This window comes from Nanorana parkeri, unplaced genomic scaffold (assembly GCF_000935625.1).
Source record: "Nanorana parkeri isolate BGI_ZX_2015 unplaced genomic scaffold, ASM93562v1 scaffold606, whole genome shotgun sequence".
Classification (NCBI taxonomy): domain Eukaryota; kingdom Metazoa; phylum Chordata; class Amphibia; order Anura; family Dicroglossidae; genus Nanorana; species Nanorana parkeri.
The window spans coordinates 19,710-36,641 of NW_017306874.1; the positions used below are offsets into that span (position 1 = coordinate 19,710).

The following is a 16,932-nucleotide window of genomic DNA, read 5'->3' on the forward strand; positions in this document are numbered from 1 at the left end:
GAAATTGTCCGCCTCCCCCGAGAAAATAGTCTCTCCCTCCGCCGCTCTGAGCGGGCTGGACGCACCGCACAAGCAGCAGGTGCACAGGTCCCACGACGTCACTCGTATCCGCCCCCATAGCCGCCTCCACGGCATATAGCCGCAGAATTTGAAGTACGTCCTGTACCTCTCGTGGGCTACCAGGCACACCGCTCTCCATCCTGAAAAGAAGAAAACAAAAAGACTACTTACCTCACCGCTCTCCATTATGAGTTCCACGCTGACAGGCTGCATTCTTCCTTACTCCTGCCCTTGGGAGTTCCACGCTGACATGCTGATCTCTCCTGCACCATCCCTTGTGCACTGTGTGGAATTACAAGTCTGCTTACCTTTGAGTTGGCAAAGTTAACCCTTCACTTGCTGGGATTGTTATTAATTTGTAACTGGCTCAAGTAGTGTTGCTATTGGAGCTTAATTTAAAGGTCTAATGTTAGTCTTAGGCACTAGCGGAACTACCAGGGTCGCAGCGGTCGCGATTGCGACTGGGCCCTGGCGTTCCGCCACTTGGGGGGGCCCAGCGAGGAAGAAGAGGGTCCTCCCGAGAATGTGCCGCTTCTTCCCTGCCGCACAGCCACCCGCAGCGTGTATGTGTGGCGAGGATGGAGAGGCTGTCACCAGTCCCGCAGAATGTGCTGCAGGCACCGCCGGGCAGCACATTCTGCTGTGTGAGGACCCTCTCCTCTTAGCCCCCCCCCACCTGGCAGCCGAGACGAGGAAGAGGGCCCTGCAGGAGAGGAAAGGTAAGTCTGGAGTGGAAAGTTTGCGGGGGATGCTGGTGATATTCTGTAGTGCTGACTTTTATTATAATGTATTGCTGGGACTTGTAGTCACGCATAGTTGGTGGTATTCTGCATTGCTGTATGATGATTATACAAAAATGCAGAATAGCACCAACTATGCGTGACTACAAGTCCCAGCAATGCATTACATTTTTAAGTACACCACTTGCGCAAAGACCACTATTATCGAGGAAACCGCCATTTATTCACAAAGTATTTCGTTTAGATTGTTAATTGTGACTGTTAATAATATTCTATCCATTATTTACTGCCATCGCAGGGCATACGCACAGCACAACACGCAGGGCATACGGACAGAACAACACGCAGGGCATACGCACAGCATAACACGCAGGGCATACGCACAGCACAACTTGCAGGGCATACGCACAGCACAACACGCAGGGCATATGCACAGCACAACACACAAGGCATACGCACAGCACAACACGCAGGGCATACGCACAGCACAACACGCAGGGCATACGCACAGCACAACACGCAGGGCATACGCACAGCACAAAACACAGGGCATACGCACAGCACAACACGCTAAGGTTAAAAACAGAGGTTTAGATACACGTCTTCTGCAGAAAATGTGAAAGCCGCACAGCCGCGCCAAGGCACCTCTAGATAGTGCGGTCCTAACTCTAAACTATGAGAGTCTCCATCTTGGAGCACATGGGGCAAAAGATCAAATTGGGTGCAGGTTTGCCAGGAGGAAGCCCAACCTGCCTTAAAGGCACAGAGACGCACTAGGGATCCTGCACATCACAAGGCATCTGAGACCCATGTATCAGTGATACCCATGTATCACTGCGCCAAATCAGTCAAGCAAAACAAATGGCAAACGCACTCATCAATTCGTTACCAGCTTTACAGCAAGGTGCCTTGTGATGTGCATGACCTTGCCTGTAATGCAACCCCCAAAAGCCAAAAAAAATAAAAATCTGATTGGCCAGAGAACAGTCAGATGTCCAATTTAGTTGTATAAGCAAGCATGTAAGCATCCTGTTAAAAGACTCTCCCAGGAAGAAATCCAATCAACAACAGATAAGAAAAATATTCATAACTTCTTCCTAAAAACAACCACCATAAATTTCCCATTAGTATTAAAACCATTCTTCCCCCCTAAGGGTCTCAACTAAAAAAAAGCAAGGGAAACGACAACCAAAAATCCTTCCCAACCCTAAACCACAAAAAAAAACAAAAAAACCCCCAAACAAAACGAATTGGAATAAAATAAATATATTGGGGTGCATAAGGCATTACGAGAATCAGACGTTTTTCTAATTGAACTATGTGCAATTATTGGTGGAGATGCAGCATAGATTAAATAGTTGGGGCCTAAAAATGCATTTGTGGATGGCACGGATGGAGTGGATTCAAATGGATATCTTACCAAGGTTTATTATCTATTTTAAACTATTCCAATTAAAATCTCAATATCTTACTTTAGAACCCTAAGGACAGCTATGATCAAATATGTGTGGGGATCTACTTCACCACGATTAGACATGATTAGTAATGCATAGATGGGATGGGGGAGCAGGTCTTCCACGTATGGAGCTGTATTATTGGGCAGCAGTTTTAACTCGTATTACAGATTGGTTTTCCTCTACCAGAATGCAATTGTGGATATCTATTGAACAAGCAGCTACTCAATTAACACTGACCTCGATCCCATGGATTTGTCCCCAAGAAAAGGCTGACCAGGGGCCTCTACCTCCATTGGTTAGGACATTAATGAAATTTGGGACAGGACAGTTGAACTATATAATATATCAGACCATGAAGGACCTCTCTCCCCTATATTAAGTAATCCAGATTTCCCACTAGGGTTGGCTTGTCCAAGTTTTTTAAAATGTACCGCTATGGAACCAGCCCCCATTATTCAAGCAATTTCAGACCATGGTATATATCCTTTATCTCTTCTGACCTCAGAAGGTGGTTCCACACGGGGACAGTGGTATGCGTACTTTCAACTTAAACATTTCATTACTGCTCTTTCGAGATTTAAACCTCTTAGATGAGATATGACCTCCTTTGAGGACTTATGTATGAACCAAAAGGAAAGCAAACATAAACTATCAAAGATATATCCCATTCTTTTAACCCAAGCCTTTTCCGATAGACCGTTTTATGTGTGGGGATGGGAAACAGAACTGGGCTATAGATTATCTCAAGATGATTGGAAACGATCTTTCGTGTTAACATTTAAATCAAGTATTTCAAGCTACATCCAGGTACGGAACTTTGTGGTATTGACAAGATGGGAGATTCAATCTTTCTGGCAAATGGTCTATAAAATAGGAGCACATTTTATTAAGGTGCAGGGACTGTTTACACCTGTTTACAGCATCCACACGCCACACCTCCTCCCCTTCCTCAACCTTGCTGCTGCCAGACCCGCCAGCCTGCATCCACACTCCAAACACCACACCTCCTCCCCGCCTCACGTGCACCACCCACATCCACGATCGGCACAGGGACGCAGGGATAAGAAGAAGTAAGGGGGAGCAGGCGTGAGGGGATGACAGCCACCGACAGACAGGCCCGATCTCAGAAGCAAGTTGCTGGAAGACTGCTCAGGTAAGCCTGCACTCCCCCACCCACATGGTGCTCTATAATGTATTGCTGGGATAGTGGGATTTGTATTCCTCTATAGCTGATGGTACATTATGCTGTATATTATACCATCAGCTACAGAGGACTACAAATCCCAGCAATACATTATACACTGTATGTATAATGTATTGCTGGGATTTGTTGTATTCCTATATAGCTGGTGGTATTCTGCATTGCGCTGTATAGAGGACTACAAATCCCAGCAATAATACATTATTCAGCGCAATGCAGAATAGCACCAGCTATAATGTACTATTTATGGAATGAATCCGCGCTAATTGAGAAAAGATATAATATATAAAGAAAATCTTAAACCTGGGTTTAGGGTTAAAAAGCTGCCAAACAAAGGTTACTGTTGGAACCTCATAGGATGTAGGGTAAGTGTACAGCGCTTAAGTAACCTCCTCAGTGTAACCCGCAATTTTAAATAAAGAATCTCCTTTACTTGCGAAATACACTTCAGTGATCCGTGTGTGTATCAAATTACTTGTCACAAAATTTCAACGTGATAATTTGAATAGACCATTAATGAGAAAAAACGGTGAACAATCACTTCAAAATATAGAAACCAAAATGTGCCTTTTAAATAAACAGTTAATAAGAAAAGCGAGTGAATAAATCACATCTATATAAGGCAACCAAAAAATAACTGAAATAAATGCCGCAGAAGCAGTGATATACAATTGTTGCAAAGTGTACTTATAAGTAAATGAGTGTTCAAAAAACAACCAGTTTGAAACCAACAAGTTCATCAAACCAGTGATCAAAGGAATTATAAAATTATATATAAAAAAACTTTTCTGTGAGATTGCAATCCACCTGTGTGAGGCTGTGCATTCACTCCAGCTGTCCTGCTAATGGTAAGTATCTGTCCTGATAGTCTGGATCAGACTGGGATAGTAAACCTCCCAAGTGTTCCAGAAGAAAAAGAAGTATCAGTTCAAATGAAAATCTTCAAAACTTCAGTAATAGAAGTCCTTCGACCAATCTGTGTCCAGACTGGATCACGGCTCCATTAACATGTAAGAAACAAAGATCTCCATGAAGTAGTAAAACGATTTATTGGATAAAACAATAAGTAGGGACTCACATATAAGGAATAAAACAGCCTGCCTGCAAAAGAAATCCGCTCTACATACATACACCCAGTCTCATCTAGCCCCGCCCAGGACAAGTTTCGTCATACGACGTCCTCAGAGGGTAGCAGGTATAGATGAGTGTGTCCAGGTACAGGTTTTATATCCGAGGAGAGCATGGTATACGCCCCCAGGAGCCAGTTATCTTAAATTTAACCCCATAGGTTAATTTTTTTTAAATCAGTCGACCAGTACAAGCTAATACATAGTACATGATTGCTCCAAAGATTCGTTAAGAATTTGGTAGAACAAAAATACAGACTTGTCAACAGTATAAAAAGCATAGAGATATACAATATAAAATCAGCGATTTGGACATATTTCTAAACAACTATAAATTACTGTAGGGCACATACTGTATACAACAGGTCTATCTATTACTCAAAGAACAATTCAAGTCGAACTCTATATTTAGACCTCTAGGGGTCAGGGAGTCTAATAGATAAATCCATTTGGATTCGTTCCTGGAAACCTGTCTAGTTAGTGTGATTCACTTTTGTCAATACCCACAACTATTAAACCCCTGGGATCTCCATTGTGATGGAATCTGAAGTGCTTTGATAAGCTATGTTTGAGGAATCTTTTCTTAATATTGTTGATATGTTCCTCCAATCGTTTACGTAACTCTCTCGTGGTTCTGCCCACATATTGGAGGCAACAGGGACATTCTAAAAGATAAGTAATATATTTACTGTGACACGAAATGAACGTATTAATCTTATATTCTTTAATAGTAACATTCGATTTGAAGGATGTTACTTTTTTCTTTGTGCCGGTGGTTCTACAGAAAACACATCTCTTGCACAGGTAGAATCCTTTTCCCTCAAAGACAGATATATTCTGTTTCGGGGGATTTAGTACATTCTTTGCTAATCTAGTTTTGATTATGGGGGCTTTTCTATAAATAATTTGCGGTTTGTTTGGAAGTAACAGCCTAATATTCTATCCTTTTTAAGATTAAACCAATGTTTATTGAAGATGGCTTCTAGTTTCTTATATTGTGAGGAGAAATTGGTAATAAACGATACAGGGAAAGGTTCTTTCTTCTTATTAGAAGGGGCCAGAAGTAGATTTCTATCTATTTTCAAGACTTCTTCCTTTACTTTCTCCAAGTCATTAGCAACATAACCCTTCTCTTTAAATCTTTCCACTAGAATATTCGTTTGGAGGAGAAAATCATCTGCCTCCATACAGTTTCGTCTAATATGAGTTATCTGTCCTTTCAGGATCCCTTTCAACCACTTAGGGTGGTGGCAACTAATGATCGGAAGATACCCATTCTTATCAGTGGGTTTGAAGAAGGTCTTAGTTAAAAATCTCGATCCCTGTTTCGAGATATCCAGATCTAAAAATTGGACATTAACTTCACTAATATTATATGTAAAAGCCAAATTAAAATCATCATTATTTAAGGAATCTAAAAATAAGGTGAGGGATGAACGATCTCCCTCCCAAATGACTAAAATGTCATCGATAAAACATTTCCAGATTCTAATACTGGATATCGGTTTGTCAAAAACAAACAATTCCTTCCATCTTGCCATGTATAGATTTGCCAAGCTCGGTCCAAATTTAGCCCCCATGGCTACCCCTTTGGTCTGAAGGTAAAATTCATCTTTGTACCAAAAGTAGTTTTTAGACATGGCATAATCTATACATTCTAAAATAAAGGTTTTTGTTCTTTCTTATACACACTAAATTGTTCAAAGGCCCAGTTTACCGCGTCTATCCCCTTTTGGTGTGGTATAGCCGTATAAAGTGATGTCACATCAATGGTAGCCATTACTAAATCTTCATTCCCTTCTAGTCCATCCAGAATGTTGAGTACATCCTTACTATCTTTGAGGATACAACCACACTAGTGGTTGTAAATGGTAGTCTATAAATTCCCCCAGTCTGGCATTCAGGGAGTCAATCCCACTAACAATTGGTCTCCCAGGTGGTTGATCTAGGTTTTTATGAATTGTCGGTAGAAAATAGATTAATGGTGTATGGCAAAGGGAGGGAATAAGATACTCTTTCTCCTTTTTAGTTTGTCAATTCCTTCTTAAAAACATTGATAGGGTTAATTTTTAATTTATTATAAGTATCTTTAGTACATAAAATGTTCTCCATTTCCTGGTCATAATATTCCCTATTCATGATAACTACTCCTCCCCCTTTATCTGCCGGTCTTATCACAATCTCTTTTCTTTCCTGCAATGATTCTATGCCTTTGTTAATAAAATCCTTGTCTTTGAAATATTTAAATTGGAGGGATCTAACGTCTTCCTCTACTAAATTCTTAAAGACTTCTATAAAACGGTTGGAACTCATCTTTGGATTAAACACTGATTGTTTTTTTTTAGATGTGTTTGTATATACGCCCTTTCTGTGAAGGTATTTTAGGTTGCACAGGTAGGGATATTCCTGAATAATATTTTTTAATATTCAATTTTCTAATAAATTTCTGGATATCGATATAGGTTTCAAATTTATTAAGATTATTCATAGGCGCAACTTTTAGGCCTAAGTTCAGGACTCTTTCCTCCTCCTGTGTCAGAGTTGCCAAACTGAGGTTGAAAATCCCTTGCAGGGATGCGTCCCCCCCCCCCTCTGATCCTCTAGCGCTGACTGGAGGATTAGACAGGGGAGGGGCCGGGCACAGCTGGCTCTGGCTCTAGTGAGGCAGAGCCAGCTGTCAATCAGGTGGCAGGGTGGATCTCGACAGTATTGTTTTGATCTGTCCCGGCTGCAGCGTGGCTCTGCAGGCTGCTCTGCCGTCCATTTTTTTTCCGGATACCCGTTGCCTCAGCCTATACAAGCGGAGGAGAGCTTGCGGCCGCATAGTGACCGCATCGGTCGCTATGGTGGTAGTCCCGCCACTTGTCATAGTTATCTTTTAACAAAAGTTTAAACCAGGTGTTAACCAAGCAAAACAACACTCCAGCACATTCTCTTATACAAGTCACTTCTTCTTTAATTGCTTTTTTTGAAAAACATCTATGTTAGTAAATATTTTTTTTCTGGTGTGTAGTGTAAACGCTCAGACTTACCTTCAAGCTTTAACTCATGTGACATTATCATTGCAAAGCCAAAAACAGAGAGTGGGGCTAGGTTTTCACAACTCTCCTGTAGTTGTGCCAGTAATATACCAGGCACAGGGGGCTGGAATGAGCATGCCAGCAGCCATTGCTGGGACATTGGGTGGGTCCACAGGACCCTGGGATTCGATTCGAATTTAGATGGGACAGTCGCACCAAAATTAGGGGGGCTATGTGGTGAGGTATGCGCACAGATTCTAAAAATTTGAAAGTGTGAATTAGGCTAAGCCAGAAAATATGTGACGGTCACAGCAGAAATTACTTACAGGTCAATTTTACAATGCAGTATTTGTATTTACTGAGTCTGGTTTGTGAATCTAGTTTCACTTTCCATTCTCCACTCTGAGGTATTCCTCTTTATTTCAAGGAGAGCTCTCTGAGTATCATTTCTTCCACAGCTCCTCCTGCTAGCACACAATCCATCGTTGGATCACTGACATAGACATCACTGCTGGTATAAAGAGCTTCTTGGAGCACAGGGCACACATACTGCTTTTTCCGAGGGGATATTAGAGTGCCAGAATGAGGTATGTACAAAACTATTTGTTCAGATTCTCTTTGGTGCAGTGCTGCTTTTTGTTGTATGCGTTGCTCTTCATTAGCTATTCATTTATTCAGCTTTTGTTCTCAATAGGCTCAAAGTCTGAATAACCTACGAGTGTCTTGGGGATTCCAGGAGATTTTTCCTTCTGCAGTAAATGCAGTCTTGCTCTTCTTCTCTATCCAGGGCAGCCTTCAGAAATGTCGGGGCCCCTTACATGGCTTTGGGCCGGGCCCCGCCTCGCGATTCGCGGTAAAAAAAAACGTGCGCCAAACGCGTTTCCGAGGGCTACTTGGCTGTATCCCAATGGAAACGCGTGACAAAAACGTCCCAAAGATTTTTTTGCATTTCAAATTTTTTTTTATGTTACTTTCATTTTTTCCTTTTTTTTTTACACTCAGCTTTATTGCCATCACATAGCGGCCTAAAAAGCTCCTTATGTAATAGCACATAAAATGTGACAGGTCCTCTTCATGGAGACGTCAAGGGTTTTTCATACCCCTAATGTCACCTAGGGACCCTAAAGAAGCTGATGAAGCAGAGATCTGCTTCACCAGCTTCTTTTTCTGGCTCTAAGGGGTTGTCCACACCACTTGCAGTGCGTCCCGGCCCGATTCCGGCCGGAACGCACTGCATCACATTGTGGCCAGCTCAATTTTTGCCGGGTAAGTGGGGGAGCGGCGGGCCATTGAAGTGAATGGTGCCATAGCCACGCCCTCCGGCCACAATGCGATCGCCCACATGGGATCGCAGGGCACATTCTGCCTGCAGTGCGTTCCGGCCGGAACGCACTGCAGGCAGAATGTGCCCTGCGATCCTGTGCAGGCGATCAAATTGCGGCCGGAGGCTACGGCGCTATTCACTTCAATGGCCCACCACGCCCCCCCCTGCCCAGCACAAAAGTGAGCCGGCTGCATTGCGATGCAGTGCGTTCCGGCCGGAACGCACTGTAAGTGGTCTGAACAGGCCCTAAGAGCCAGAGACTGTGTACAGTGACACCGGAAGTGATGTAATGCAGGGGAGAACCTCCGTGTGCGGCCTGGGCTCACACGAGGGACAGATGAGCCCAGGAAACTGACGGTGGCACAGGCGGCCATGGAGGAGGGGGGCACAGCGCCGCACCGTACAAGCGATTCAGCGCCTGTACAGACGCCGGATCGCTTGTATTTAAACAGCAATCGTCAGCTGTTTAACACGGTACAAGAACATGGCTTCAGGAGCAGCCGTGTTCTTGGTATAACCACTTCCAGCGGATGACGCACAATTACGTGAACCCGCGGGAAGTGGTTAAAAAAACAACAACAAAAAAACACATGTGTAATGAAACACACACATATCACACACACATATCACACACACTCATTAAAAAAACACACACATAGCTTCATAAAAAAAAAAAAAAATAATCACACACATTCATTAAAACACACACAATAAAAACACACACACATTAACAATTACAATAGTTATTTAAAAAACGTCCCCCTCTCCTGCTTACCTGTTTTGCAGGAAGGGGGGCAGCATCACTGGGCTTCAGTGGAGAATCGGTGTGCTCTGCACTCTGGCTGATGCAGGCATACTAATCGATCCCTGATGTAAGGTGCCCTGGCCGGGCCCCTTACATCAATATCGGCTGTACCCCCCTGACGGCGGCCCTGTCTCTATCATGTAATGTGATCCTGAGTGTGTACCCACATGCACTTCAAAATGATATCTTAACTGCAGGGATCTCAAGTCTCCCTGATGTTCAGGGAGTCTCCCTCTTTTGGACAGCAGCTCCCTGATTTAACTGTAGCTAAGCAAATGTTGCTTAAGCGTGGAAATTAGTTATACCTGATTTCCACGCTATATAGCTATATAGGCTTTTAGCTTTTCTTCATGTTTCAATGCATACATTCTGTAACATTTGGACACAGTGGATGACACATTATATGACATCCAACTTTGATTAAACTTTACCGATGATTTAGAGACCTTGATACATGGTTTACATTGGGCACTTCCAACCTATCCCTCCCCTTCTTTACTACCCGTCACACCCCCCTCCTTATTTACTGTTTTCCTCTTTTTTGATAAACATTTTTTTTACTTTTTCTTACCTTTCCTTACTACTTTCTGGTTTGATCTAGGTGCAATCAATCTTATATGATTAAGGGTCGCATAAATAACCATTTGGGGAAATCCCATTGTTGGAGAAAGTTCATATCTATTACCTCTGGCTACCATATTATCAGCAGCTTTAATTCTTATGGTTGTCCTGTAGTCTTCACTGACGTGTTATTTCATGACCGCTTGTTACCATCTTTATGGTCAATAGCTGTATTATTTTCGAATGTTCCTTACTATGTTTTTTTTATGTAAAACAGTAAAAATCATTGAAATAAAAATACATGAGATCCATTTAGATAGCAATAAGTGTGAGGAGATAGAACACAGTTGCAGACATTACATCTCTGCGATTCCCTGGAGATATAACATGCTAGTCATTTATTAAGACCATCAATATGAATCTTTTACCAAAATGTCTAGTCCAGACTCTAGTCTAGACTCCAGTATTTCAAAGAATACATGTTAAAATGCAGAAGAACCTGGTACCTTGAATTCTGGCATTGTCTGCTATTCTGTATGAATTCATCATAGCGCACAGTTTGTAAATGATTATAAATATAAAAAACTGTCTGTGCAGTGCCATAGCTATTAGGTAGAGGCTTGAGTACTAATTTTGAACTGTCTTTGCCTCTTTCTTGCCCTTTCTTGCCTGCCCACCTTGCTGCTCCATATAATCTCACAAAGCTACTGCAGAGCTCCAAACAGGGAGAGCTGCTGTCCAGTCTTCTGGCAATGTTGTGCAGAAAAGGTGGGGGTGTGCAGTGATGCTTCTTAATGCATTCCCAGCTTGGTCATGTAATCTAATCTCACATGTTAAAGGGCACAGAATGCATTGGGCAGGGTCATTGCACTCACACTCTGCAGCTTCCCTGCTCGGCTCTACTATGAAGGATGATTTAATAGTTCCTACCTGCTCAGTGCTATACAGTGAAATATGTGATTTTGTAGAGCAGAAAAGAGGTGGCCTCTGCAGTTGAAAAATATCTATATTTATAATGTGGACTCCATGCTGGCCTAACAGTCCATGACTGAGGTAGCATAGATGTCCCCATTCTTTTCACTACAAGCCCCCAAGACCACCCACCACCCGTCCTTGTAAGTAATAACTAGACCACACTCCAGATTGGTATAAAATGGCCTTGGCAGCCGTTTATTAACAAATTGGATATATAAAACACAGGGCTCAAAATGTCAGGTCCTGAGCTACTAGCCAGGCCTTCGAAGTTACTCGCCACCAGTTGCCCTTCATAACGCAAACAAACACACACAGGGCACAACGCGAACACAGCACAACACACATACAGCCACAGCACAACGCACAGGACATTACACATACACATTTCATCTGAAATAAATTTTTACTTTTTTAAAATATATATTTTTTTTATTGTAACGGCTTCTCTCCCGCTCGGCCATCCTGACAGCAGGCAGCACTCCCTCCTGCGACCCCGGACGGACGGACGAGGGAGCGCTGTCATCATATCGGTGAGGAGGAGAGAAGCCGCCCTGAGGAGTGCCTGACTGAATGGCTTCATTTCCACTCGCCCCCACGCAATTTTCACTCGCAATTTGCGAGGGGGCGAGTGGAAATTTTGAGCCCTGTAAAACATACTATATAAACAATTATCAGAATTACCTGATCAAAGTTGCAGGTCTTTGAAGGCCACACCTTTGATCCGTTACTTAGGCCCCCAACCGCAACACACCGCCTTGGGGACAACCACCAACTGACCGCATACACTCCAAATATCAATAGATGCATAGAGGACCCATACCAAGACAGGTCCCCAAACCTTAACCACCAGCACCTATTATTTGATGGCCTCCAAAGACCCCAACCGCATAACTACCCAGACTAACACCAAAATTCCTTGGGCGGGCGGGAGGGAAGTTCACTCTACCTCAGACAATCTCTAACTGCTGCCGAGAAGACCCTCCTCCTCAGACCACCGTTCAAGCCCCACCTCACCTTTTGACCTGTCCAATCAAGTAAGTGACCATGTCCCCAAGACCGAACCCTCCTTAACCCTTTTAGCTTCTCTCCCCTATACACCTTGTCATGTATGCCCTGCACTTATTTATTTATTTTTTTCGCTTCAGGCCTTCCTTTCTCACAGTACTTTTTGCTAAATGACACGACACAAGGAATGTACGTTGTATAAAAGGCAGTTATTATTTAGGTGTACCTAGGGCAGCATGATGTTTAAATAAGGCCCACCTAGAGCCAATTACCAGATACAATTGCATGCCCCATCACTACTATGTCTGTTAGCAACATCAGCTGTCATTTTTCTAGAGAAGGTTGGAAAATGACATCTTACCCCAAATTTATTGCTAGGAACACCACTTCTATTTTTGCTTCACTTGCAGTAGCTCCAAGTCATACTAAGTGCTGAAAGAGAACTGTCTGAGTCACCAATAGCCACCAATCACTTTTGAGACTATTACTATTTGAACAATACATTTCTCATACAAATGAGGTGGACTGTAGAGAAGTAGTAGGAGGTATTACTAATGATGCTCCAACCCCTCTCCAATAGCTGTTGGATTTTCCACGCGTACATCCGTGTTGCATGAAGAAGCGCAAATTTTAATAGACGTGCGGATTCCGCGCGTTTTTGGCTACTACTATAGCCTACTATACTACGTGTGGGCTACAAGTGTTAACAAGATATATTGGAATGTATTGGTTTTTCTGTTTAGCGCTCCATTCACACCTGAGTGTGTGCAATTCAGTTTTTTTCATGACACAGATTTTTTGCGTGGTCGCAGCTACAACCACAATATGAATACGTGGCAACCGCCCATAAAATCACGCAAGTATTTTTTGTGCGTTGCACGTTTTTGTCCAAACGTACAAACGCGAAGGTGTGAATGATTCACATTAGAATGCATTGCCTTTGTGTTTTGCTCAGGCTCAGGTGTGAACCAGGCCTCAGTCTGCAAATGGCATTGGACAGCAAGTGCCTTGATCACTTCCTGCCTGACTAGCTCCTTTCAGGGACAGGTGTGTGTCCTGTATTCTCTCCCTGTTGGAGCTAGGGTTGCCACCTTTTCTTCAAGCGAAACCCGAACACTCTAGCGACGCACGGACATTGTTTTGGGAGAATGAGTGGTGGCTTATTCATATGTAAATAGCGCAGCCCATTCATAAGTAAATATCACAATTGAGACTCTTTTTAGTGGGTGGCCAAGAGCCCCTATCTTAATTTTGGTTGCCCTTGTCTGCCATGTCCGGGTGTCCGGGTTTCTGCTGCCATGAAACCTGTACACAGCATTCAAAACCTGGACTGTCCGGGTGAATCCTGGACAGGTGGCAACCCTAGTTGGAGCTAAATGTTGGCAGGATGTTCCTGCAAAGCATGAATAACTTCCTGCCTCAGCTCAGTGCTTATACTTAAAAAAACTGTCAAATCACAAGGTGCTGTTACATGAAACTGTCAAATCACAAGATGCTGTTACATGAAAGAAACCAGGAAAGCAAAGGAAGACTTTGTGGACCAATTTACCTTTCCCAAGCAGCCAGGATAGACTATCTGATTTCAGCTGTGAATTGAGATAGTAGATAAGACCCTGCAGGGATTTACAGCCCAGCACTACACTGACATTTCTGCTGAGGGGGAGAGAGTAAAACTAAATTATAAGAAACATATTACTGAGAGCCAAGGCTTCATTACTATATCAGCTTAAGAGCCACTGCAGAAGGATCTTATTTTTGCTGCTGGCTTTTCATTTCACTATAAAGAGAACCTAAAGTCAGGCCGAAAGTCTAAAGTTGGTGATTAGCAGAACTAGAATCTGCTGGATTTTTTGCCAGCGAGTCCCCAAAAGGCATGAGCAGTTCTTGGGTGGTTCAAACTAGAAGTGCACCAAAATAAAATTTTCAAAACCGAAATGAAACCGGAAATAAAAAAAATGTCAAGCCGAAACCGAAATTTTTTTTTAACATGAATGAACAGGAAATTATGTAGATCACTTCCCATTCTTTCATAATTGTGGATACAGTAAACATACTCTGTCCTCAATTATTTAGAAACACTCAGCGATCACAGATCACCATCCTGACCCGCTGTCACAGTGCCGTCAGTGCCTCCCGCTGAGCGAGCGGTACGGGGAGGAGAGCTCGATCTCCACTGACAGGTGACTCCTCCCCCACACTGCCGGCCTGGCCTCCTGTGACAGCTGTCTACACCCCCACATTGCCACTCTCCTGATTTGTCACAGGAGGCTGAGCAGGGCAGTGCAGGAGGAGAACTTAGCCTCCACACCTGTCTCCTAATCTGTTACAGGAAGGCGACTGATGCAGGAGGAGAGATGCCGGCCGCTCACATCGCTCTCCTTCACTACACTGCTTTGCCTCTTGTGACAGTTTCTCTCCTCCCCGCTCAGAGGGGACACAGAGCAGCGCCCAGCAGGGAGGAGAGAAACCAGGCTTGCACCGCTATTTCAGGATGAAAGATGGCACTTTCAGCATTTTACCAAAAGTGCCATTTTCGGCCGATATGTTTTGGCGGGCGAAATTTCGGTGCATCCCTAGTTCAAACCACTAGTGCCAATCTACTGTATACCAAAAATATCAGATATGTATTTATATAATGAATAAACACAGCATTATAAGCATGCCTGTTTGCAAAAATGTACTAATACAGTATTTACTATTTGCAATTTATTGTGTTTTCTCTTACAGTGTACCTTCCAAAGTTGCGTTAAAACCACGCTTGCTGCAGTTAAAATGCCATTTTACTTGGCAGCTGCTGGAAAAAGATAGAAACTCTGATGAGTTGAAAGAGAGACTGGACTACCAGCTTATATACCTGAACACCAAAAACAAATACATGGTGTACAATCTTCTTGCCTACATAATGCACCTGAAAGATGATTACACAGAAGCCATCAATAACTTAAAGAAAGCAGAGGAGAGCATTGAAGGCAGTAACTCTGATGGAACAGGCAAAAAGCTCCTGGTGACATTTGGAAACTATGCCTGGATATACTATCACATGAAAGAGTATGAAAATGCTCAGAAGTACATAGAAAAGGTAAACCACATTTATGATGAGCTCAAGCAATTGCCAAATGGCACTGACAAAATTGCAGAGATTTATGGTGAACAAGGATGGACACTGTTAAAATTTTGTATAAAATATTACGAGAAAGCCAAAGAATGCTTTGAAAAAGCTCTAGAACTAGATCCAGAAGATCCCGAGTGGTCCTGTGGCCATGCCACAGCGGTTTACCGTTTGGAGGTATTGGGCGTTAAGAAATCTGAAGCTTCTGGAAGCAAAACACTACAGCTCTTGCAACATGCTGTAGAGATAAATCCAAAAGATGCTGTCTTGAAAACACTTCTTGCACTGCAGCTGCAGGAGCTAAAAAGAGATGAGGAAGGAAGAGCATACATAGAACAAGCTCGGCAACAAGCTCCAGACCTTCCATATGTACTTCGTTATGTGGCCAAGTTTTACAGAAAAGCTGGGCGGATAGATGAAGCTTTGAGTGTCTTACAAGTAGCTCTTGACCTTATGCCTACATCAGGCTTTCATCATCACCAAATAGGATTGTGTTACAGGCAGAAAATGATCAATTTAAAGAAGCTTGAAAAGACAAACCCTGAACTCCGATATAAACACAGGCATGAAATGGATGAAGTTGTTAACAAGGCAATTTCTCACTTTGAAAAGGTACTGCAATACAAGAAGACATTTGTCTATGCATATACTGACCTGGCAAATATGTATTGTGAAGTAAAGGACTATCAGAAAGCAGAGGATACATTTATACAAGTTTTGCAATTCCCTAATCTCACAGATGAAGAAAAGCAACAGATCAATCAAAATTATGCCCAGTTTCAAGAATACCACATGAAATGTAAATCAAAAGCGATAAAGCATTACAAAGAATGCTTCCAGATATCATTCCCAAGTCGGCAAAGGGATTTCAGTGAGAAAGCATTAAAAAGACTGGGTGAAAGGATGATAAAGACGTACCCACCTCAGGCATCTGGTTTTGAATTGCTTGGGTTTGTCTATAAGAATAAAGACAATATAAAAGATGCCATTGAATGTTATGAAGAAGCCTTAAAACATGATCCAGGCAATGCTGAATATCTGAGTGAGCTGTGTGACTTGAAGCTGAAGATATAAAAAGTACTTGTAATAAACTAGTACAAAAGCAATACTGTGCTCTAATTCATAGCAGCCAATCAGAAAACAACTTCTGATTAAATTAATGTATATCAATTTCTGATTAGTTGTTAAGCATTCTTTATACTTCATTCCTACTTACATTTTGTTATTGCATAAAGCCAGGTATACCTAATACTAGAAGACAAATACATGCAAATAACATTGATAGTGTCCAGAGTACAGTAAGCCATAACAACATTTCACAGTCAATGTACAAAAAAACGAAATGGTTTTATGGGTTACTGTAGTAAATAAATCATCCCTGGTTTCAGCACCACTACAGACCCCTGTAAAATATAAGTAACTCCTAAAACCCATTAATAGCTATATAATACAATGATATATTTAAAAGATGGTCCTTGACGGTATATACAGTATATATATATATTAATAAAGTAACTTAAAACAATGTGAAATATTATGATTAATGTG

The 16,932-nt window shown here is 42.4% G+C and overlaps 1 protein-coding gene across 1 annotated transcript; it reads left to right on the forward strand.

Moving 5' to 3' along the window:
• Positions 1–8,153: 8,153 nt before the first annotated feature.
• On the forward strand, positions 8,154–16,494 carry LOC108792145 (interferon-induced protein with tetratricopeptide repeats 5-like). Its single transcript, XM_018562848.1, has 2 exons — positions 8,154–8,192; positions 15,003–16,494. Exons 1-2 carry the CDS (start codon positions 8,188–8,190, stop codon positions 16,456–16,458), a joined length of 1,461 nt encoding a protein of 486 aa, XP_018418350.1. The 5' UTR covers positions 8,154–8,187; the 3' UTR covers positions 16,459–16,494.
• The last annotated feature ends 438 nt before the right edge of the window (positions 16,495–16,932 follow it).